The sequence below is a fragment of the Onychostoma macrolepis genome, chromosome 09 (genome assembly GCF_012432095.1).
Source record: "Onychostoma macrolepis isolate SWU-2019 chromosome 09, ASM1243209v1, whole genome shotgun sequence".
NCBI lineage: Eukaryota > Metazoa > Chordata > Actinopteri > Cypriniformes > Cyprinidae > Onychostoma > Onychostoma macrolepis.
Genome location: NC_081163.1, coordinates 15,258,506 through 15,283,952, shown reverse-complemented (window position 1 = coordinate 15,283,952; position 25,447 = coordinate 15,258,506). Strand labels below are relative to the sequence as shown.

At 37.7% G+C, this 25,447-nt stretch overlaps 1 protein-coding gene across 1 annotated transcript in view; it reads right to left on the bottom strand.

Moving 5' to 3' along the window:
• man1a2 (mannosidase, alpha, class 1A, member 2) overlaps positions 1-25,447 on the bottom strand; it is a 93,030-nt gene that overhangs the window by 56,290 nt on the left and 11,293 nt on the right. The window contains exon 3 of the mRNA XM_058786583.1: positions 20,753-21,011. Coding sequence (XP_058642566.1) covers positions 20,753-21,011 — 259 coding nt within the window. The remainder of the gene's footprint in view (positions 1-20,752; positions 21,012-25,447) is intronic.

Below are 25,447 nucleotides of genomic sequence, written 5' to 3'. Positions count from 1 at the left end.
ACAGTACACAGAATCTCTTGGATTACAATTTGGAACTAGACGGATGTACTGTTACTTCCTCTACAGTCAAAAATCTGGGTGTTATATTAGACAGCAACTTGTCTTTTGAAAATCATATTTCCAAATGTTACAAAAACAGCATTCTTCCATCTTAGAAACATTGCCAAGTTACAAAACACGTTACCCGTTTCCGATGCAAAAAAGCTAATTCATGCATTCATGACCTCTAGACTGGACTATTGTAATGCACTGCTAGCTGGTTGTCCAGCATCTTCAATAAACAAGCTACAGGTAGTCCAAAATGCAGCGGCTAAAGTCCTTACCAGGTCAAGAAAATATGATCATATTACCCCAATTTTACGGTCTCTACACTGGCTCCCTATTAAGTTCTGTATCAGTTACAAAATATTATTACTTGCCTATAAGGCCCTAAATGGTTTAGCTCCAGCTTACCTAACTAGTCTTCTACCACGCTACAATCCAACCCGCTCCCTAAGGTCGCAAAACTCTGGACTTTTGGTAGTACCTAGGATAGCAAAGTCCACTAAAGGAGGTAGAGCTTTGTCACATTTGGCTCCCAAACTCTGGAATAGCCTTCCTGACAACGTTCGGGGTTCAGACACACTCTCTCTGTTTAAATCTAGATTAAAGACATCTCTTTAGCCAAGCATTCACATAATGCATCACATATAATCTTGTACTGCAGTTATATCTGCTCAAATGCACATTATTACACTTTAGCTTGGGTTGAACAAATCATTTTTGCTTGGATGGAACAGCAGCTACGCTAATTATGTCTCTATTTGTTTCTCCGTTTCTGCCACGGTAACTAAGAATTACAGAAGCTTCAGTCTGGATCAACCCTTAAATGATCTGAGATGACCAAACACCTGAGAAGAGATGATGCCAACCCTCAGAGGACCTCAGAGGATGCCAACCCTCAGACAATATGCAGAATTACCAAATTTTGCCATAAATTAAATATATTAAGTTTCTACATTATATAAATATATTGTAGAGACTTAATTTCCTATAAAGCTGCTTTGCAACGATTTGCATCATAAAAGCGCTATACAAATAAACTTTAATTTAATTGATTTGGTTCAACTGTAATGTTATGAAGCTACGACAATACTTTGTGTTTAAAGAAAACAAAAATAACTTTATTCAACGTTTACGACAGTTCCATGACGCATGTGTTTGTTCCTCTGATTGAAAACAAGCTGCAGCGCATCTGTGTTCTACACCAGAATGTCGGCTTCTCTGTCAGCAGCAACACATATTCAGGGACAGAAAGTAGTGCTGGGCGGTATACCGGTTCATACCGAATACCGGTGTTTATTTTTCTTATGATATGAATTTTTTAAATACCGCAATACCGGTGTCATTTAAATAACAATCGGAATGCGACACTGTTTGAGAGGGGTCTCTTTCACTATTGCATGGCGAGGACACAGCTGTATTGTGTTACTAAGCGTGAAAGTTCTGAAGCTGTAGAACGTGATGACACAGAAGAACTCATCCACAATATCCACCGCCCACTGCCATCAGCTCCCGCGTCTCACACACACGAGCGTCACTTTAGCGCTAGATTTAGCAACTTCCAGACAGTGGCGCCTCTAAGGGGGGGCCGGGGGGGCCACGGTCACCCCTAAAATGACACTGGCCACCCCATTGGCCCCCCCCAAACAGAAAGAGTGGATTTTTTTTTTTAGAATAAATTTTTTTTATATAAATTAACACGGACATTGACAAAACACTACATTAAAAATAAATATAATAAACTTGTATTATGTGTACCGTAGAATTCGCTCTCAACCCCTCCCCCTCTTTACCTGCGTTGCGGCGAGAGACTTCACGCACTCACACAGCCGCACTATCGAAGCATACTGCAGCACATGGTCTGTTCAAGTTCGAGAGAAGCAATCAACGCGAGAGAGGAAACTTACAAGTAAAACTTAGTTTATTCTGTCAAACTCACATAATACAATACTGTTTGGCTATAGATTAGGGGTCACTAAGGCATTAATTAGGAACTGATCTATTGCTGTTGCTCACATGTGGAACACTAAGTTTTTATTAGACTAATATTACTCAGGGCTCTACAGTGCGACCATTTCAGTTGCATTTGAGACTGAAAACTAGGCTACTGCGTGCGACTATGAAAAAAATATTTAGGAGAAACGTGCAACTGACCCAATCAGCATATTTGAGTTTGCGCTGAAGGAGCTTCAAAGGTTTCTAACATAGTCACAACGTGTTTGGCTGCGTTGAGTAATGCAGCCTATCACTTACAGACGTATCCACTCATTATAACAAACAACGCGAAGACAGACTGTAAATTAGAGATTTTTCACTGTGCAGTGTAAGGAGCTGATTATAATAGAGTTTTGTGAGATCGCAAACTAAGATGAGTGACAGCTTTTAATGATTATTAAGGGAGTTTGCAAATGTGATTGATTTAATACAACAGTTCATTAAACAAGTTAATATTAATTTAAGTGACATATTTTCTGACTACAACAGTATTGCCTTATTTTGCTCTATTTCGTCAACGAAAATAGTTTCCAACAAAGTAACAGCTGAGCCGCTGCGCATCTCCATTCAAACACAGTGGTGTTTTGTTTATGCATGAGCTGCGTTTTTAAACGAATCTAGTGTCAATAAAGACAGTCATGTACTTCGTTCCTGAATGAATCAGCCGTTCAAAGGAATCAAATAAATTAATGATTCAGTGATAAAATCAGTGACATGCCGCCACCTGCTGGCAGTTTTAGTAAAATTTTAAAAGTGTATTTCCTCTTATTTAAATCATTTAATATTTCTATATTCAAAAATGTATATTTAAAACATTAACTTCAACATGAATTTATTAATTTAATTGCACTCTCAGCCTCATTAAACATTTGAAAATACACCTACAAGCCACTTGTGTGTTCTTCTGTGCCACCTCTGTAGTACAAATTTATTCCTTAAATACTGATTTCATTTGTTTGATAACTTATTCTTATTATACTTTTTATTCTGTTGTTTTAATTAGAAATTTAAAAAGCTTATAAATTTTTGAATTGATAAATAAAAGATGACATACTTTTAATAAAGTTAGAAAAAATGCCATTATAAAAAGGTAAAAACAAAATTCCCTGTAAATCACTTTAAGGAGTCAAATATCACCTCGTAATGGGAAGGTTAATTTTTTATCAGAATTTTTAATTATTGATTAGAAGGTGCTCCTAAATTTTTGACCGTGCTCCTAAAAAGAAAAGTAAGCGTAGAGCCCTGTTACTCCATCAGTTGATCTGTAAATTATTGCAGATTTGGGCAACATTTAATGCAATCTTTGGCTCTTAAAGTCACATATGTAGAACAGTTTGTGTTACCCAGGCAGACGAGTAGTATTTTATTAATTTATGTCTGACAACAGAAACAGAAAATATTTAAATTAAGCACTGACAGTATATTTCCACACAAATGTAGGGTTTATGATAAATAATCGAAATGAAGAGGAAAGCAGTCAACATCCACCTTCTTCAGCAAAAGGTCTGTAAGGTCTGAGAACATTTAGGGCTTAATTTACTGCAACAGTCAGTGTACCAATTGTTTTGATGAAGTGATGGGTTAAACATCTATTCTTCTTTTTTTTTTTTTACTCTCATTTGAAATTAATTTGCACTCCAAATAAATATGAGGGTACTTGCAGTTAAATTGCAGAGCGACTTTTTTTCTATTTTGCTCTATGCTGGTCATATAATTAGAATATCATCAAAAAGTTGATTTCACTAATTCCATTCAAAAAGTGAAACTTGTATATTATATTCATTCATTACACACAGACTGATATATTTCAAATGTTTATTTCTTTTAATTTTGATGATTAGAGCTTACAGCTCATGAAAATCAAAAATCAGTATCTCAAAATATTAGAATATTACTTAAGACCAATACAAAGAAAGGATTTTTAGAAATCTTGGCCAACTGAAAAGTATGAAAATGAAAAGTATGAGCATGTACAGCACTCAATACTTAGTTGGGGCTCCTTTTGCCTGAATTACTGCAGCAATGCGGCGTGGCATGGAGTCGATCAGTCTGTGGCACTGCTCAGGTGTTATGAGAGCCAAGGTTGCTCTGATAGTGGCCTTCAGCTCATCTGCATTGTTGGGTCTGGTGTCTCTCATCTTCCTCTTGACAATACCCCATAGATTCTCTATGGGGTTCAGGTCAGGCGAGTTTGCTGGCTAATCAAGCACAGTAACACTATGGTCATTGAACCAGCTTTTGGTACCTTTGGCAGTGTGGGCAGGTGCCAAGTCCTGCTGGAAAATGAAATCAGCATCTCCATAAAGCTTGTCAACAGAAGGAAGCATGAAGTGCTCTAAAATTTTCTGGTAGATGGCTGCGTTGACTGTGGACTTCAGAAAACACAGTGGACCAACACATAGCGACATTTTTGGATAAACCTTAGCTATGGTTCAGTTGGTAGCTGTCGGCAGTGCTGCCCCGCGAGCACGAGATTAGTATTTTAAATTTGTGATTAATCATGATTAATCACAGTCCGCGACTGTGATTAACGCGATTAAATTTTTTAATTGATTGACAGCACTAATATATATATATATATATATATATATACACACACACACATACATACATATACAACAATATATATTATAACAATTAATTATGCATAATTACATGCAAGTAACCCTAAGCCAAACCCAAATCCTAACCCTAACCATGTCATTCCAAACCTGTATGACTTATTCAGTGAAATATTAACATTAATAAAAATGATACATTTTTACCAAATTCCCAATTTACCCTGATTAGAATGAAATCTAACCAGTGGTTCCCTACCTGGGGCCGGTTCACTCCTTAGACTTGAGGGACGTCAGAGTTCACAAGAGAGGCGAGCAAACGTATATACTTTGAGGTCAAATATGGATGCAAAAAACCTTGCTCCAAACTAGGGGTGTCACAATATACCAGTTGATAACCATGAAATTTAAATAAAATACTTTAATACTACACATACAATATTCTTATGAATAATCCAGCACCACAAACGTAGTAGGTGGCACCATACTGTTGGTTGCCATGAGTCATAAAAAGAAAAAGAAAACACCACCACCACAGTGTGTGGCTGACACACGCACTTGAAAAAAGTTCTCACTAATATGAGAGTATTTTGGATTTGTAAAAAACATGGTGTGCTATACAGACCAGTTTGCAGGTAGCGCAGATAAACAGGAAAATCTATTTATACAAGTAATGCTTACAAGCTCTCTCTCCACCTCCCTACACTCATATTTTGAGTATGATTAAATGGCCAAAAAAAGAGAAAATAAATATTTCTATATTGCAAATTCTTTTGGCACTGATAATAGTGTAGTGAAAACCCGATATCAGCCTTATTTCAAATGATCAGACACTGAAATGTAACCAGCTGATAATCAATTTCTTTGATTTAATACATGATGGTCTTTCAACTTTCACCTGATGCAAAAGACATGAGTGTGCTCACACATAGGAGGTATGAGAGAGGTTTAGAAGAGGACCTCAGGTTAAGGATGGGAGAATTAAAGGACAAAAAAAGTTAGAAACAACTGTTCTAAACATATGCATAGTCATCGTGACTGTGTGAGTGTGTGTGTGTGTTTGCTCCTTATGAAAAATCTCATCATTGCTGAGGATGGTGAAGTTTCACGTGGTCAGCTAATTACTGCAGTGCTTAAAAAAAAATACAGCATTTTGAACCTGCAGCAAACACACACACAAAAATGTGAAAATGCCCTCCACAGTTTCCTCTAGGGGGAGCTGCATTAATTAGCATTAACCCCCACCAGGCACATCCAATTCATTCATAGACCACTCTTTGCTCTACAGCAAACCAACAGAGACGAGCAACTGTGAAAAGTCCACAGCGAGGTCAAATGAGAACTGCCGCTCTGAAAGTATCAAGCAGCAGAGCTGCAATTACCAGTTGCCCCTGGTGACAGCCTCAGTCCCGGTGATTGATTTAAACTCCTCCCATTTCACCACAGAGCTGTAGGTTGAAGTTACGGCGCTATAACCTGTCCACTCAGACAGACAGAATCCCATCAGACAGAGTCTCAGCGCAATAAATGCGACGATGCAATAGAGGCCAAGCGAAGTGATAAATTGACTTTAAGAGCATTCTGACACTGAAAGACTCAAGACAGTTATTCTGTTTTGGAGAAAGCCATTAAACGTCACACCCAGACATTACTTCACTACCTTGTGACATGTCAAATATAACCCATCATTCACCTAGTTCAGATATATTGCCCTTCAATTGCTGTTCAAGGTCCTCATTTTAGTTCCCTCTCGACCTCATTCCACTGCGTCTGGTTTTGTAGACTTTAAGAAGAGCTGGATATAAGCAGCAGGTGTTATGTGAACAACATGAACTGACGTTCATGTGATTCAGGTGTAATAAAGCCTTTGATGTTGTGTTAAACAAGACATTACAGGTATCAGCTCCTATGCCTGTCTCCCAACGTCTACATCTGTTAGTATATTGCACTCCCAATGCCCAAAACCAAAATGGCATAGTCCAGGCTGCTCAGTCCTCTACTTGGGAGTGCCACAGTTCTGCAGAGTTTAGCTCCAACCCTGATTAAACACACCTGAAACAGAAAATCCAGGGCTTCAGGATTTCTAGGGTGCTTATCAATCAGAAAACTATATCCTAGCAAGGCTGCATATTTCAGATGCCGTGTCATCAAGCGCCATCCAAGATACTTCTCAATTTGAAAGATCCTTGGAAGGCAGTCTTCTTTTCGCGTCCTTCATTCAGTGTTTCCTTTGTCTCTTTCAATAACCCACAATCCTTTGCACACATTTTAATTCACAAAAAAGTAGTAGTGTAAAATAAGTAATGCTACATATACTGTATATGTATATATGTACAGTATGTATATCACAGAAGTGAGTACACCCCTCACATTTTTGTAAATTTTATTATATCTTTTCATGTGACAACACTGTTATACAAGCTGTACACTCACTACTTTACATTGCAGCAAAGTGTAATTTCTTCAGTGTAAATTTGATGTCCCCTCAAAATAACTCAACACACAGCCATTAATGTCTAAACCGCTGGCCACAAAAGTGAGTACACCCCTAAGTGAAAATGTCCAAATTGGGCCCAATTAGCCATTCTCTCTCCCCGGTGTCATGTGACTCGTTAGTGTTACAAGGTCTCAGGTGTGAATGGGGAGCAGGTGTGTTAAATTTGGGGTTATCGCTCTCACGCTCTCATACTGGTCACTGGAAGTTCAACATGGCACCTCATGGCAAAGAACTCTGAGGATCTGAAAAAAAGAATTGTTGCTCTACATAAAGATGGTGTAGGCTATAAGAACAGAGAACAGGCCTCGCCATGGTCGACCAAAGAAGTTGAGTGCACATGTTCAGCGTTATATCCAGAGGTTGTGCCTGGGAAATAGACTTATGAGTGCTGCCAGCATTGCTGCAGAGGTTGAAGGGGTGGGGGGTCAGCCTGTCAGTGCTCAAACCATACGCCGCACACTGCATCAAATTGGTCTGAATGGCTGTTGTCCCAGAAGGAAGCCTCTTCTAAAGATGATGCACAAGAAAGCCTGCAAACAGATTGCTGAAGACAAGCAGACTAAGGACATGGATTACTGGAACCATGTCCTGTGGTCTGCTGAGACCAAGATAAACTTATTTGGTTCAGATGGTGTCAAGCGTGTGTGGTGGCAACCAGGTGAGGAGTACAAAGACAAGTGTGTCTTGCCTACAGTCAAGCACGGTGGTGGGAGTGTCATGGTCTAGGGCTGCATGAGTGCTGCCGGCATTGGGGAGCTACAGTTCATTGAGGGAACCATGTACTGAAGCAGAGCATGATCCCCCTCCCTTCGGAGACTGGGCCGCAGGGCAGTATTCCAACATAACGACCCCAAACAAACCTCCAAGATGACCACTGCCTTGCTAAAGTAGCTGAGGGTAAAGGTGATGGACTGGCCAAGCATGTCTCCAGTCAATACGATACGCATATTCATATTGAACCGTTCGGTACGGCTTTCGGTTTGGTATGCATTACAAACCGAACAATTCGTTGGACTAATCCCATTACGTTCGGAAAATAAAAGAGCTTAAAGTGTGTGAAATATAATGTTCTCAGTGCCACTGCGCTCAACAAGGCAGCCCAAAGCCCAGTGATAGCCTCCCCTTGCTGGGGTGCGTCGAAAGACGATGATCTTGTATCGACAATAGCTAGAGATATTGTCAAAAACATCAATTATTGGCAATATTAAGGAGTATTTGGCATTTCCAATTAATGTATGCCTGTTAGATTCTTATTTTTATTAGGCCTATTATTATTATTATTATTATTATTATTATTAGGAAGTTACTTTTATTATTAAATTAAAATTACAATTAATTTGCCCCGCAATAATTACCACATAACTGACATGCTGCGAGGATAGGTTTAGGCTATTTACTCCTCAATTCAAGTGTTTTTTAAAAAGGTCTTTTAAAACAGGTCTATTAGGCTATACAATGAATTATAGTCCTATAATTAAAATATTAACACTGCAGTCATCAATAAAAATCAATGAAATAAAAACCTTTTATTTCAAGCATCGACAGGCTGGGGCTAAACTCTGCATATTGTATTATGCCGTGTTTTATCATATCGTGTCATTTCATCATGCTGCATTATAATATTATAAATATATTGTATAAAAATATAAATGAAGAATACAATATGACGACACAATATGATACAAATTATGACAACAATTCACATTTTACGTTGTTTGTGTCATATTGTACTTTGCTGTGTCATGTTGTATCCTATTGTATTGTGTTGATTTCACTTACGCATTTAAATGCAGGCACAATTATTCCCTCAGTGACCTTGACTGCTGCGTATAGTCTCACCTTCTCCCCATCTTATCTTCTGTGCATATGCACAGCCATGAACCTGCCCTCTGATGCTCTTCGGGTCTCCGCACCCTGCAGGGTAAATGCTCACACTGCCAACAATACTAACATTAACAGAGCAGCACAGAGCTCCAGATTCTCACAGCAACATGCCACAAACATAACACACGCCAGATAATTGGCCTGGTGGCTTGTAGACAAGATTTGACGTATTACAAGGTGAAGCTCATGCGGTTAATGAGAGTTCAAGTTCAGTTCACACAAAACTCCAGATCCCATTTCCCCTGACAAGCATATATTCCTCGATGATCCCTATATATGTAGATCAATCGTTAAAGTTAGGGTTCTATGTCTAATCACAGAATCCAATCATAAAACTATGTTGCAAATTTGGGATGAATAAATAAACAATAGGTCAATTAAATGACAAAGATACTATTTTAAACATGAATTCTGCATGTTTTGTGTGGCTTTGTGAATGAATGGCGCAGTTTCGTCTACCATGCATACTCAAGCAAGCCCTGCAAACCACCATCAGACCAAGCAAAAGCAATAGCAAAGACACAATCATATTGTGAGAAAACAATAGCCGCTCGCATCAAATTCAAGGTACTGATGTTTACCTATAAGACAACAACTAGCGCTGCACCAATGTATCTAAATTCACTAGTTTAAACTTATGCAGCCTCCAGAAGCTTGCGTTCTGCAAGTGAACAACGCCTTGTGGTGCCATCCCAAAGAGGTACCAAATATCTCTCGCGGACCTTTTCCTGGACTGTGCCCAGCTGGTGGAATGACCTCCCAATTTGAACAGCTGAGTCTTTAACCATTTTCAAAAATCATCTAAAGACATCTTTTGCCAGCACCTGACCAACTAATATTAACACTTTCCTATTCTATTTATTTAAAAAAAAAAAAAAAAGCTAGCTACAGGTACTGTGCTAGACTAACTGAGATTTGTCATGGCACTTGTACACTGCTGCACTCTCGATGGTCTGATTGCTTCTATTGTTCTCATTTGTACGTCGCTTTGGATAAAAGCGTCTGCCAAATAATTAAATGTAAAAGTAAAACTCACACACCAGGGCTCCAGACTGCGACTAAAACGGTCGCATTTGCGACCAAAAATATTAATTTGCGAGTTAAGTTTTTGCGGAGGTCGCCACTGGCGACTATGTATATTTACATGTTATGACTTAAAAATGTGCATGCAATGCCTTTTTTCCCTGATGGTTTTGCGATCACATCTTTTGTTTATGTTCACGTATTAAACTGAGATGATGCGCATCAGTTTTAGTGGAAAGGAGAGAGAAGAAGAAGAAAAAAAAAAAAAAAAAAAAAGAGTCCTCATCTCCGCCGCACAGCAGCATTGACGCACACCTGCTAAACGCAGCTCAGCTGTACAACGTGAGAGAGATCGAAATGACGGATACGTGCAAGCAAAAGTGCACAAAAGCAGTATCTATTTCGTGCACAACTTGAACAAACTACAACAGGTAAAGCTGTCAGCTGAGTGGATATTGGCAATATCGTTAACAATTCTCATTTATAATCATTACTAATATGGTTTCTTATCAAGATCTTAGTCTAAATGCTGTGTTCTGTTAATGCGGGAACCTCATATTATTTGAAGCACACTTGCCGTCCAGTAATCACAAAAAGCTTTGTGCTTTGTTACTTATTACTAAAGTATCAGGTTTAAAATTATGCCAACATAACATATGACAACATTTATAGGATACATTGAGGAGGAGCCCAAACTACTCTCAGTGGCAAAGTGATGCTTATGGTCCATGGTATTGGTACAGATTCTGTATAATGAACGATTTTGTGTGACTGTATATTTCAAGTTGGAAAAGACATTTAGTTCCTACTTTAAGTGAACCTTAGTTTCCAGGTCATCTACAAGATGGACTAAAATGCTGATAAAGTCAAGAAAAGATGAGACAAACACATGACAGTATGTTTGAAACGCTAAAAAACATGTTTATTCTGTGGCACCTAAAAAAATTATTTGGCGCCTTAGTTTTTTTCTTATAGGAGCCAATGGCTCCTTACTCAACTTTTTTGTCTGGAGCCCTGCACACACACACACACAGTCCATAATCCCTGTTATGGCTGAGAGCTGTGGAGGAAGGAACTGAGGAGCTTGTGCTGAGGGCCCCTTAGACAAATCAATATGACTGTAAGCTTATCACTGAGTTAATGTAGAGGGAGTATTATAAGTAATTACATTCAGAGAATTGTCAAAATGAGACTTCTGTAAGTGTGTAGAGAAGAGTTTATGAAAAGATCACAAAAAGCACTGCACTGGGATGATAAATCCATTTAAAATGCAGAAGATTGAACAAAACAGACACTATGTGATAACCCAAATACATACAAAGAGAAAGAGTGAGATACAAAACAAGTGAAGAAGGGCCACTTTCACTCCCTACATAGCCCGTGTTAGCAGAAATATACAGGTGTATATACACGAGTGAATAGAATTTTAGTCTATTTTTGTTACACATAGCTTGTGAACTCATACTTTAGTTTACTGGATGACATAAATCGGAGGAGATATTGCCATTCATACACACACACACAAATGTCCTAATTTGCAAGTCACTTTGGATAAAAGCATCTGCTTAATGACTAAATGTAAATGTAAGTACACTGAACAAAATTATGAATGCAACACTTTTGTATTTGGCCCCATTTTTCATGAGCTGAACTCAAAGATCTAAGGAGAAGTGCTCACTAACACAGATTTAGACAGATTTGTGGACAATATTTGAGAGAAATAGGCCTTTTGTGTACATAGAAATAGTCTTAGATCTTTGAGTTCAGCTCATGAAAAATGGGGGCAAACACAAAAGTGTTGCGTTTATAATTTTGTTCAGTGTATGTATGCATGTATATATGTATGCATGTATGTATGTATGAAGTAAACATTTAAATTAATAAGAAAGATGAGTACCTTTTTATTTGGTTAAAATTTAAGTTAATTGCTGCTTTAATAAGCTAAAGGATTGATTCATATTCCATATTGTAAAACTAAAATACCTTTTTCAGTTTACAGTGTTAAGATTTGTGGCTGCATTGAAGTTCTTTTTCACTTAAGAAAAATAATATTACTGTCAAATGTATGACAGATAATAAAAATACTTTAGTTCACTGTATGTATTTGTTCGTGTTTTATTAAGGGATAAGTCTGAAGCACACCATAAAATAATTCTAGCAATTCATACAGGGCTAGTAGTACATACTGCTGTATATACAGATACACACCCAGGTATCGGATCAGTACTCGATATCGGTCGATACCCTGAGCCTAGGTATTGGAATCGGTATCGGGAAGGGAAAAAGGGTATCGGAACATCTCTAATTTCCATGTTAGAGTTTTTGTCTTGACCAACAAAAACAGCGGCTGACGGCTAAGTGATCATCTTAGGTATGCGTTTTGTACAATATTAAAATGGTTTAGTTTGAGTTTGAATGTCATTTCTGCATGAATTAGTAGTAGTCATAGTAAAAAAAACAAAAAAACAATGAATAATTTCCCTCAGATGTTGAAAATAACTTCAAACTGTGAAGCCTGTGTAAATAAACAAATGTTTTAGACAAAGATTGTATCAAGACACTAAGTATATGTTTTGAATAATGTTAAAATGATTTATATTTTATGAATTTGATTATGTACTTATCTGTTTTGTTAGTGAGAGACAGCGCTTATAGAGAGAACCTACCCACACGCTTTTTTGATTGACTGTATATTGTGATTGATTTTGTTGCGTCTCGTAGCCATGTTGCATCTGGTGTGGGCATAAAAATTTATAAAAGTTGATTATTGATATAATCTTATCGCTTTGCATCTGGTTAGGACATACTTTTTGGCTACGTTTACATGCACACTTTTTGGTTCAATCGGACTGAATTCATTCCGATTGATGAATCTAAATGTAGTGTTTACATGAACGCTAAATAAAGTGATCGGGTTGATGTGCGCGTTTATACGTCAAGCTTCAAATCTGATTTTTTTTTTTTTTTTGGACAGTTCCTCACTGTTTGCACATAACCACTCTCCTACACTGTTTCTTTATTTGTTGTTAACAGCGGAATTAATATTTATCCACTTCTGGATAAATATACAACCGCAGTGCCGTGCTGCTCATATTTATCACGCAGAAAAATGCCCCTCCCTGAGCACAAAATGGGTTGCCTGTGGTTGAGAATCCGAAACAAAGACTGGTGGGAGGTTGTCCTGCTCCACTTCACAGATGCCGACTGAAAAGAGAGTTTTATAAATGACAAGACACGCATTTATACAACACTTTATTCAAAATGAAGAACCGCTCGTTCCGCACGTCATAACGCCATTTCTGCATTATTGCACATGCGCAGTCATTTCAGTTTCGGTTTTCGAGTGTTTACATGCACGCTCAATCGGATTAGAAAAGGAATAAACCACACCCTTCGTGTTTACATGAAGCCTTTTCAGTCCGATTGAGCAGTCAATCCGATTACAAACGGATTATTTGGTTGCATGTAAACGTAGCCATTATTAGTGTCATACAAAACTATTAGCCTAACACTAAATTTACTACTCTTAAAATGCTAATACGCCAGATTTACTTCATGTATACTAAGTGCTAACATATTCACCTTTCTTAAATACCTCAGTGCAAACATCCTCGATTTACCTCAGTGTTAACACTATATTTACATATATATATATATATATATATATATATATATACACACACACACACACACACACACGCATACATACACAAAAAAAAAAAAAAAACAGTACAACATTCATTTGATTTACCTCACACATACAACCATTGAAGCACTATGTAGACCTTGTTCATACACTAAATTTACCTCACACATTAAGTACACACAAAGTTTGCAATGTAACCACATTCACATTTACACAAACCTGTCTTACCTGCTGATTGTTGTCTTTCATCGTTAATTTTTTTTACCCAAAGTAACCACAGATCTGCCTGTTGTATGTGTTTTGTATGATTTACTGAACTTCTGTTGAATTAGTGCAGTGCTAGCTTTACAGAGCCTGTTGAAGGGACAGGAGCTGACAAGGAAAAGATGCTTCCATAATGCCTCCCTCTCCTTTGCTACAGTAACACACCTCTCTGGCTTCGTGTGATTAAACGAAAGTGCTGAATTCATCTTTGTTATGTGGATTAGCTGCTATGTTTCCAAAGCTCAGAGAAGAAAGATAAGGAGGCAGAAAAGTAAGCTGTGTACATTGTTAATGGTGTCTGTCAGGGTTTGTTGTTTGCTTTTGCATGTGAAGTGTGTGTGTTAAAAGGAGTTTATGTGATAGAACCTGATATTGTAGCATGAATCTCAGATCTGTTTCACAAGGTAAGCTTAGAAGCAGTGTAATGGAAAAAGCAGACTCTAATTTTTATGCAGCATAACAGAGGTGAATCTTTATACAGGAAAGCAATTATTATTTACTCTAATAACGGCCGTAAATGATAAAACGGTTATCAGAAGTGTGATTATTAAGGATTATTACAAACTTGGTCATTATAAAATCTTATTAGATTTATGAAACTACCTTGAATCTACCTAGATTTATGAATCTACCTAGAACAGCATATAAACACCGAACTGTAGCTGAGATTCAGATGCATAGGAGCTCCCATTTGTTCATATACATACACGTGTATGTATAGATGTATAAGTGCTGTCAATCGATCAGTCATGGACTGTGATTAATCATGATTAATCACAAATTTAAAATACTAGGATTAACCTGTAAATGTGTAAATAAAGAAATGCATGACAAACTAGTTTAAGGAAACAGAACCTTTCACACTTCCGCCAAGTATGAGACATAATCCTTATTATTCTTTTATTTTTATTCAGCCATTATCAGCCTTTATACTGGCAATAAAACGTTTACCAAGCCACATCACTTCAATCCCAGTATACATTTACCCAACTATTATCAAAAGTATTTCTAAATAAAAATACAACAAAACATTTTCTTGTGACCTTACGTGAAGTATTATGACAAAATGCATTATGAAGAAGAATTGGACCTAGAGCTAATATTAGCATCATGCTTCATAAGACAATTTATGAGATTAATTGTACACTTTTACTCAGAACTCACTTCAAACCACCATCGAGTGTTTGTAATAACTTGTAATAACGGCTGTGGTACATTATAAAAGTAGCCCAATAAAACCGCAACCCACGGCTCTGTAATTTTTCCCGCGACTGTATTTTCAAAATAGCCCACTTGTGCCGCTGCCCTGGCAACACTGGTTCACTGTACCCTCATCACAGAATGATAGATAACCTTCCGCACTGCGATGACGGGAAGAAGTTGGGGTCAAACCTTATTAAACGATTAATTTGCGTAAAAATATATAAAATTTTCTAGATTAATCGCATGCGTTAACGTTGACACCCTATGTATATTGATAGAATTGTTTTATGGTGTGCTTCAGACTTATCCCTTAATAAAACATGAACAAATACATACAGCGAACTAAAGTATTTTTATTATCTGACATACATTTGACAGTAATATTATTTTTCTTAAGTGAAAAAGAACTTCAAATGCAGCCACAAATCTTAACACTGAAAAAGGTATTTTAGTTTTACAATATGGAATGATGTGAATCAATCCTTTAGCTTATTAAAGCAGCAATTAACTTACATTTTAACCAATAAAAAAAGATACTCATCTTTCTTATTAATTTAAATGATGTTTTCTTCATTTAAAATATATAAACAGCTCACAGTTGATCAGTTAAATGTGCATTTTTCGGCGATGAAATCAAGTTGTGCGCTGTACGGAAGACCATTAAGCCTTATTTTCCGTACGCTGGCGGAGGAGGTACTTTTCCCCACTTTTCTAAAAACTATTGGTCCTGAAGACATCAATCAAAGTATAATGTATATCAAAGTATAAAGACTGTATAATGACATATGAGACATGTCGCCGTTATACTGGCTGGTTGGTCCAGTCTGAAATACTGCCAAACTGCGGACATACTGCTAACATGTTTGTATTTCTTCTTCGCTGCTCTAAATAGTGGTTGCTTGTGGCAACACAGCACAACTTCCTGTGTGAAAATAATTGATTTCCGATTTGCAGCGTTAAGCAAAGCTAGCGGGCATAACTAGGTCATGTTTAAGAAAATGGTATCGGATCGGTAAATGGGTTCAAGTACTTGCCGATACCAATGCCACAATTTTGTGTGGTATCGGTGGAATTTCCGATACTAGTATTGGAATCGGAACAACCCTAATGGAAATGATACCCTTTATCCCATGTTGCAGTGTCACGTATTGTTAGGACATGGCCACATGTAAATCTAGTCAGCATTAAACATGTTAAACTAGAGTATTAGCATTATGTGTGGTAAATCGTGTTAGCATTTATTGCGAGGTAATTAGTTAACATTAGGGACGGGCATTTTTGGCAATTTCTCATTTCGATGAACGATAGGTTTCAAAAATGAGTACCTGGGGGGCAGAGCGTGTGCGGGGGGCGGGGCATGGCCATAATGAAAATATCTGAAGACTGTTATGAAAATTAAATGATCAAAATAAAAACATGACAACCTGTCTATTAAAACATGAACACATGATTAGAACACTCGTTAGATCATGATTATTATGCATCTAAAAAGGAATAGCTGCCTGAGGTGAAGCTGATTGACTTTGTCAATGAACTAAAGCCCGTTCTGACACATCCTATGATATTAATCAGATAACTTCGATACATAAAATAGACGTAACATTACAACTTCTACATCTGCACAAAAGAATGCAAATGCCATTATGCCAGTGAGCTTCAAGTTACCCGCATGAGTGAGTGAGAGAGAGAGAGAGAGCTGCCGCCGTGATGCGCTTTCATGACAGCGCGCTGAAACACGGGTAAGGAAAGCAGACAGAATTTACTATAGATTTCACATCCTATAAAGTTCTCATTATAATGCTATGTTTATGGCAGATGCAGTGCAATATTTTCATCTACATTATCAGTGATTCCTGAAATTTTCGAGTTTTCGAAGCCATATAAATGTACAAAAACAATTTTCATTGAAGTATGCCTACTATTGAACAAATATGACAAAAAAAAAAGCACCGTTGCATTATTATAACAGTATTTTAAAAAAGAAACATCTTAAAGGGGGTGCATCGGATGCAAAATTCACTTTTCAAGTTGTTTGAACAAATGCGTGTTGGAAGTGTGTGTGTAATGATAAAAATCCACCATATTTTTTTTAAATCCCTATTTTAAAATCCCCTCTCTCAAATCAGGCTGTTCTGAGATTCCTGTCAGAATGACGTAGTTCTGTACAGGCCTCTCCCACGATAGTTGATTGACAAGACCGTCTTACCTTAGACCCGCCCTGAGTGAGCTGTCATCCGTCCACCATCGTGTTGACTCCGGCGCAGGGGAAGACAAGAACGTCTCCGATTGAGCGATTGAGGTGTTTTGTTGTTGGATGTAATAATGAATAAAGCAGTCATCATTTACTCCTGACATCTGAGCCACTGAAGATGCAGAGGATTAAAGTTACTTTTGCTCTGAAGTGAATGCGCTGATCCTGATCTGCCTAAATGTGTCTATGTTCGCGCAAATCATTCGTGATCCAGCTTCATCTACAGAAGAAGTGAGTATAACGTTTTTTTATGAATCTTTGCAAATTGCCTTTCCTAATAACGTGCTAGTTAGTTAAAGTAAACAGTACTGTTTGTCACCCCACAGAAGAGAGGGGCGGGGCGAGGCGAGCAGAGCTCATTAGCATTTAAAGCAACATGGACTAAAAAACGGCTTACTGAAAACAACTGATTTTGACAAGGTGTTTTTTTTCCACTACCATTGAAAAATTTTAACCAAAGTATGTTATAGACTTTTCATTAAGACCCTAAAGAATCATATCAACTCGTGGAAAATGGGCATCCGATGACCCCTTTAAAACAATATGACCGTCTCAAATAATATCTGTCAATATCTGGCATTGCATTTGAGCATGAAACTACACTCTGGTAATATACAACACATTCAGCATATTTATATCTCAACGCATCCTATATTAGATTAAACAGTTATGTATGAAGTTATCACTATGTGACTTCAAGTCATGCTTCTCTCTCTTCTTGGACTGCATGCTGTGGCCTGCCAAACAATCAGAGCTCAGGATGCCACCCAAAAAAAAAAGGACAGCAGGACACTTTGGTCCAGTTTTAATCATAATTCACTGACAGAAACAAGAGAGTCTGTTTTTTGAGAGAAGTATCATCAGCAGCCAGTCTGTCACTCTGAAAGCAGAAAGCAGAGAAACTACCCAATGATGCAAATTAAAGGCTATGCCAAAGGTGGGTTTAGGAAATTGGAGTACTGTGTATCAAGGTACCAGAGTGCTTTTAAATGAAGACAGGACACACACATCCAGAGAGTAAAAAGAGGGTTAAGGCCCCAAAGCGAGCAGCAGATGGCCCCACTGCGAGTAGTCCGCTGAGAGATGTTGGGATGCTGCATTTCATCCTGCATGGTATTCATACAAATGCATGTATATATGTCAGTGTTTGTAAGGAAGAGAAAAAAAAAAGAGATGGTGGTGGATATCTTTTCATGAATAGCAGATGTCTCCTCTATAACCTGCACAGCACATAAAGACTCCACATTCCCAATCTAAAACACATTAACACTAAGATAAAGCAGATGGCAGTGCCCTGTATTCCCTCATCCACATCACTCGGCAGACCTCTCATTATACAGCTAATTCTGGACTTTTCACAAATCATTCTTAACCCTGGGTAAACAATCTTGCTCCACGTGTACCACAATGTTCACACAATACCCTGGGTTAGTAACTAATGAAAGGTAGTCATGTTTTACATTTACATACTTCATTTGTAAACCCTGGGTTATTTATTTGCATATTTATTACTACTAGTCACGTTTACTTGTATAGCGCTTTATATAATACAAATGGTTTCTAAGAAGCTTAAATAAACAAAAATAAAAAAGGAATCCATTTTGCAAATTTAATCAAACTAGACAAATTGGTTGGTGGTTGCCAACAAGTGGCTACGGAGTGCATGGCTATTTACTGGTCCACTTTTACAGCTTCAACCAGTTTATAAATCACGCTCTGGCAAATTATTCTAACAGTAAGCTATTTTTGAAAAACACTTGACCGCAGTGTCAGACCATGTCCCAAAACACACTTGCAGCCAATCAGCAGTAAGGGGCATGTCTTATGATATAGTGCTCAATTTGAGTGTACAGTACGGATATTAGTAGATCGACTATAGATAGAGAGAACTGGAAGGAAAATATCGGAGGAACAAAACATTAAAAAGAAGGGTTATGATCAGGCAAGCAGTAGGACTCACGTAATTATCGGAGAAGCTTTCCAGCAGTGGAGAGAACTCAAGGAGCAGAAAGGGCTCGAATCAGACGCAGAGGTTGCGTTGTTTCTTTTTGATAGGTGAGTAACGTTGATTTTGCATTGTTTCACACAACTTATCTGTGTTGGCTTTTGTTTAAATATGCTTGTGTGTCATCTTTGCTCGTTTCCGCGATCGTCGTTATGCCAGGGTTGTGTACGTACGTGTGGGGCGAGGTCCTATTGGGCTATGGGCGTGTTTGTTTTGGTGCTTTCAAATATCAACATCGTTTGGCAAAAATCGCTTAGTGCACCTTTAACTGAAAGAGTTGTGCAATTGTGGTATAGTTTGTTTATAGCCTGTTTTACTTGCTGCCGACTGTATTTAGACTTCAAAATTCATAAATACTGTGTACAATTGTGAAGATTATTATTAACCAAGTGTGTAAGGATTATACTTTTTTTTCTTCTTCTCCTTGCGGTCGCAGAGCTTATTTTCTGCAATAACCCAAAAGCCAATGGAAAATTGTATTGGGTTCCTCTCAAGAGAACCAGGATGATGCTAACCAAAGTTTAGCTGAAAACCTCTACTGCAACAATCATCTCAGTTTTAAACTCAAAAGACACCAATTACTCTAGGAACATAAGCATTACTACTAACATACACTTACGTGGGGACAAAACGACCATTCTCCAAAGTACTAAAACAAAAGAAAAACATTTATTTCCAGGTTTAGGAGCTCATTAGAGACAAGCAGCAATTTGAAAGTGAAAATAATGGCATTTACTGTAAGCAGTGCTGACTCATCATCTGCAGCCCACAAGCTGTTGAGCTTTATGTAAGAGGTCTTAAAGTGTCACCGCCAACTAAAACACATTAAACTTGATCAATATAAAAAGTCAACCAGATTTGAATATCACCCGTGTTAGTAACAAGAACGGTGCAAGAAATCCCAAACCCCAAGTATGAGAACTGGAACAGTAATGCTTAGCAAACAACTCTAATAGACATTTTCCAATCTGCTTAATTTAGGAACAGATCTCACACAGTAAGACAAATTTTGTGGTACATCTGGAAGAGTAAAAATCAAACGCTGCATTAAATCAGTAGAAATCTGTAAGAGCGTTTTAAGACAGTCTGTTCCAGTCGAGCACAAATCAGCCAGTGGCTATAATAACTCTCCGAATTATTCTTATCCAACATTGCAACCCATTTTCAAAAGATGATAATTATACAGGTGGAGAGCTTGGTTTGATTCAAAGTGTTACAGATTAAATGGGCCAAAACTGTTCAATTTAAAAAGGAATGTGAAGTAATTAAGTGAGAGAGAAGACAAACAATGACAGTGAGAGAATACATCTACAGGTGTTGCAAACATTAGAAGACAGAGTCCTTGCAAGTTCAAAGCATGTAAACTTAACACACAACACCTTACCTCTCTGATTTTGTCCCTTTTTTCCTTGGTGTCAGGGTCCGCTGGGTCACCATCGTTGACCCCTACCAGTTTGGGCATAGGTACTGGAGGCAGTGGTTTGGGTCCATCTTTCTTCTTCAGGTCCTCAGCTACCTTGGTCTTCTCTGTCTGGATCTCTGCCTTCAGCTCCTCTTTGGATTTACGGAGCTTTTCCTTGGCTTCCTGCAGTGCCCGCTCATGATCTGCCCGGATCTTGTCACGAAGGCTCTCCTCTTCCTCCCTGCAGGCGCACAGTGAAATACATCAGTAAAGAATAACTTTAAATGTGATTTATTTATTTCTTTTTTGTTTTTTTAAATATGTAGGCACCAGTCTATATTGTACTCATACAACATGTTTCATAAAATGTTAAAATTATGTTAATATAAATCTACAGTTTATACTTCAAATTTTTAAAAGAAATTAATACATTTATTCAGCAAGACCTTGCATTTAAAAGTGACATTTATGCTACAAAAGAATTTAAATAAATTATTGCACTAAATCATCATAAAAATCATAAAATTATAAACATTTATAAAGAATCATGAGACACTGAAGACTGAAAATATGAAAAAAATCAGATGTCATCAAAAAAAAAAAAAAAGATCTTAAAAATGTATTTATTTATACAAATATCCGCAGAAGGAAGAATTGAACTCCACCCACAGAGGCCAGTACACCAACAACAAGCAAACCTCATCAATCTCTCCAACAAACCAACATAAGTTTATAACCAAACAAGAATCAGCTCATATAAATATCTTAGGGTTCTGTTGCAAATCTTCCAGTCAGGGAAAAAAAAAAAAAAAAGGGCAGATATTTGACTGCAGGGACAATCATCACAGACTTTTACACTGTTCGCACCTTCTATAATGAGGCAGGCAATCCACTCACAGGCATTTCTTCTACAATTGAAAAACATAGAACATCTCAACATCAGCTTATGTAATGCCGCTGAGCCTGCAATTCTGCGCCGCTGCTGAATCTAAAGCACCGAAGCAAAATAAATTATATTTGTTATAAGCTTGCAGTCTAAATTGAATGTGACGAGTTAAAGAGGCAGATACTGTTAAATAAAAGACAATAAACAGACATATTCATCTTTCAATTGCATTGCTAGCATAAAACGTAAAACAAACATACAAGTGACTGAGATGATTCTCATGAATCAGTCAGAGAGACTTCAGAATCATCGGTTTAGATAATTCTAATGAACCTTCCACTGAATCAGTAGTTTTTGAATAAACATCTGACTGAAAGAGTGAACCGCAAATCATTACTTCCATTCATGTTCAACTTATAATGAACCAAGAGTGTTTACCATGCATACTTAGCCAGTAATTATGGTAATTTAAGTCGCACAGTCTGTTTTTTCATTACAGCGTGTAGGTTATTCAGAAATCATTTACAGGGTGCTTCGTAATAAACGGGACTAAAATGGTATTAAAAGAAACAATGTGTTATAACAATATTATTTTGTTCTGTTTGTATGTAGTTTAAAGCAATTATGGGGGCAGAGAGTGGGAGAACGCACAAGAGACTCATCATATAATACAAGCCACAAAGTAACATAATCTGATACCACACACACAAAGAAGAATAAGGGAGGAGACAGAAGATTTTTTAGGTCTTGTGAATCAACGAAGGACACCAGACTAAAGAGAGAGCAAGAGGGGATTGTAAGGAAAAGAGGTCAGGTGGATACAGTGACACAGACAGTGATATGCTGGGGCGACGAGGGTTATCTCAGACTGGTTCGTTCATTGTTAAATACGGCCTGGAAACGTTCCCCAGGTGACAGTGAGACTGGGTGGGGAAGACCGACAAAACATCTGCTAAACTATACTGGCTTAACATTCATTTGAACGCTTTCCCAAGGCCTGGTACATAGCTTATTATTGACAATATTTAGCCACTATTTTGCATCATGGTGCTTCATTAGCTTAAAAGATATATGCGATGGACACTAGCGTTATTGTACTGAAGGATAAGAGCTGTAATTACAGTAAAGCATTACTGAGTGAGTGCTGATATGCACATTTTTGATGCGCGGGTTAAATGACTAGTTTGCAAACAGGGACGTGTGTGAACTGGAAAATTGTGGGCACTAATGGCTCCTTGCGAGGGACATGAGAGCAAAGGGCTTTGCTAATGACAGTAAACACCAATAACACTCTGCATTGCATTAGAGTTGAGACATCTAATGTCTATGGTTGGTAACGCTCCACTGTAATGGATTCACCTACAAATCTCAGCCTGCAACCACTCGCCCCCTCTCACATTATTCTTTTCGATTTTTTTTTTTTTGGCTGCATAATCTCGCTCTCTTTGAAAGTCTTTCTCAAAGCTGCAGTAGAGTCTAGGTGATTTCATGGAAGGCTCATAATGTCAAACATGCAATTAGTAGCATGTTAAAATTTGTCTGAATCAATTACCCCAACTGAGACAAAGTCAGTCTAGGGCAAATCAAAGTGTGGCTGCATTAAAATGTTTAGCTCAATCAATTGCGTATGGTACTACTTTTCATGAAAAACTCTATTTCCAGGCATTATATGAACCCACCTACAGTACAACATTCATGCTCTAGCTGGAATATACTTTGGAACGTAAAGTTGATATTATACAAGATCCATGTATGTATGCATGCATGTCTTGTTTGATGAATATAGTAAGCACGTTTTTACAGTAATTACTATTTGCTCTGAAATGGCTTAAACTAAGAACCATTTCAACCATCGCAGTCAAACATTAATTGTCAAGCAAAAACTAAAACGCAGTAAAATTATATTTTTATTACCTGAACGGATGATACATATTAAAGGGGTAGTTCACACAAAAAGGAATATTCTGTCATTAATTACTCACCCTCATGACCTTCGTTCATCTTCGGTACACAAATTAAGATATTTTTAAAGAAATCCAAGAGCTTTCTGACCCTGCATAGACAGCAACGCAAATGAACGTTCAAGACCCAGAAACGTAGCAAGGACATCGTTAAAATAGCTATTCCATGTGACATCAGTGGTTCAACCTAAATTTTATGAAGCTACGAGAATACTTTGTGTGCCTAAAGTAAACAAAAATAACGACTTTTTTCAACAATTCTTCTCTTCAGTGTCATTGTTTACTGCGCACTCACAAGAGTACCATGACGCATGAATCCCTGTTGTGTTTCAACCTGTAAACCTGACTAAATTTATATGAACCAGAAAAAACAATACTATGTGCTCGCAAACTCAGAAGGAGTGGAATGAAACAAACCAATTGGCACAGTCTTGAGATGGTATTGTTTTTGTTGCGTTTATCGTTGTTTGTTGAGAAAATGAGAAATTTGCCACACTGACCAATAGAAAGCTGTTTGGCTTGAAAGTGGCTTTTATGCGAGCAGTTTATACAGACAATGAACCTTTTTTTGCCTGTGAAAGTCCAATTTTTGCATAATGCTCTTATGGAAATTACATTCATACACACTCAGAAATAAAAGGTACAAAAGCTGTCACTGGGCGGTACCTTTTCAAAAGGTACACTTTTGTACCTATTAGGTTCAAATATGTACACTTTAAGTACTAATATGTACCTTTAAGGTACCAAAATGGACCATTTGGGTACAAACATGTACCTTTTGAAAAGGTACCGCCCCAGTGACAGCTTTTGTACCTTTATTTCTGAGAGTGTATTAACAAAATATTCTTTGTTCGTTAATTTAATATCCCCAACAAAATACTGAATATATGGTAAATATCAGATGTATCACTTACATCTCTTACAGAAACAATAAAAATATACTAGCTGATCTTATTACCATAGATAGAATGAGACGATAGCGTTGTATAATGGATGTTAGATGGCATTGCCATGCCAACAGAACACTGGTAAATCCAGCAGAACTTGCCATTGTGAAAAGATAAACCCTGATCTTATAACACCCACCACAAGCAGGTGTTAAAGATGCTCAGCTTCCATCAGTTGTGCGCACTCAACACCATCTACCATCAACCTACCCACACATCCACCTTCAAACCTCAGCTGCTTCACTAGTGAGGGCTTATTGTGGAAGTACACCAAACACTGTCTACAGCAGAATGGGTCCAGAAGCACTTTTGGAGCGTTCTCTCCCATGTGTGGCTCTCCGGGTGTAAAGCAGATTCTCATTCTGGTACAGTAGATTAATTCTGTATGCCTCAGGAGACCCAATCTATCTCAGACAGACCCATTCCTCATCCCCGTCATTAGGCTTTGATCAGGATTCATTTTATGCCTTGCTCACATACAGAAACAGATATGAGAAAGACAGAGGGAAATACAGAGAGAGAATGGAAACACACCGATAGAAATCTGTATCATAAAGGAGAGCTTGAAGTATTCAGCACTCTTATTAAGGAATGAGAGGAACACGCTGCTCAACTCGCCCACTGATAAAACAGCTGACTGTATGTGCTTTCCATTAGCATTTAGTGTAGTACAGATCCACAGTGCCAGCAAATGTTTATGTGAACGTACTTACAAACAATCCCCTTGAGAACTGAGCTCATTTTCAACAAAATACCACCTACACCTGCGGAGCCACGTGGCTACTGGCCCATTTCACAGAAAATAAGGTCAGCAACTCATATTTCCAATATATAGTTCAGGAAGGGCCTTCTTCCTCAGCCTCCCCACCATCCCTCGCTTTCT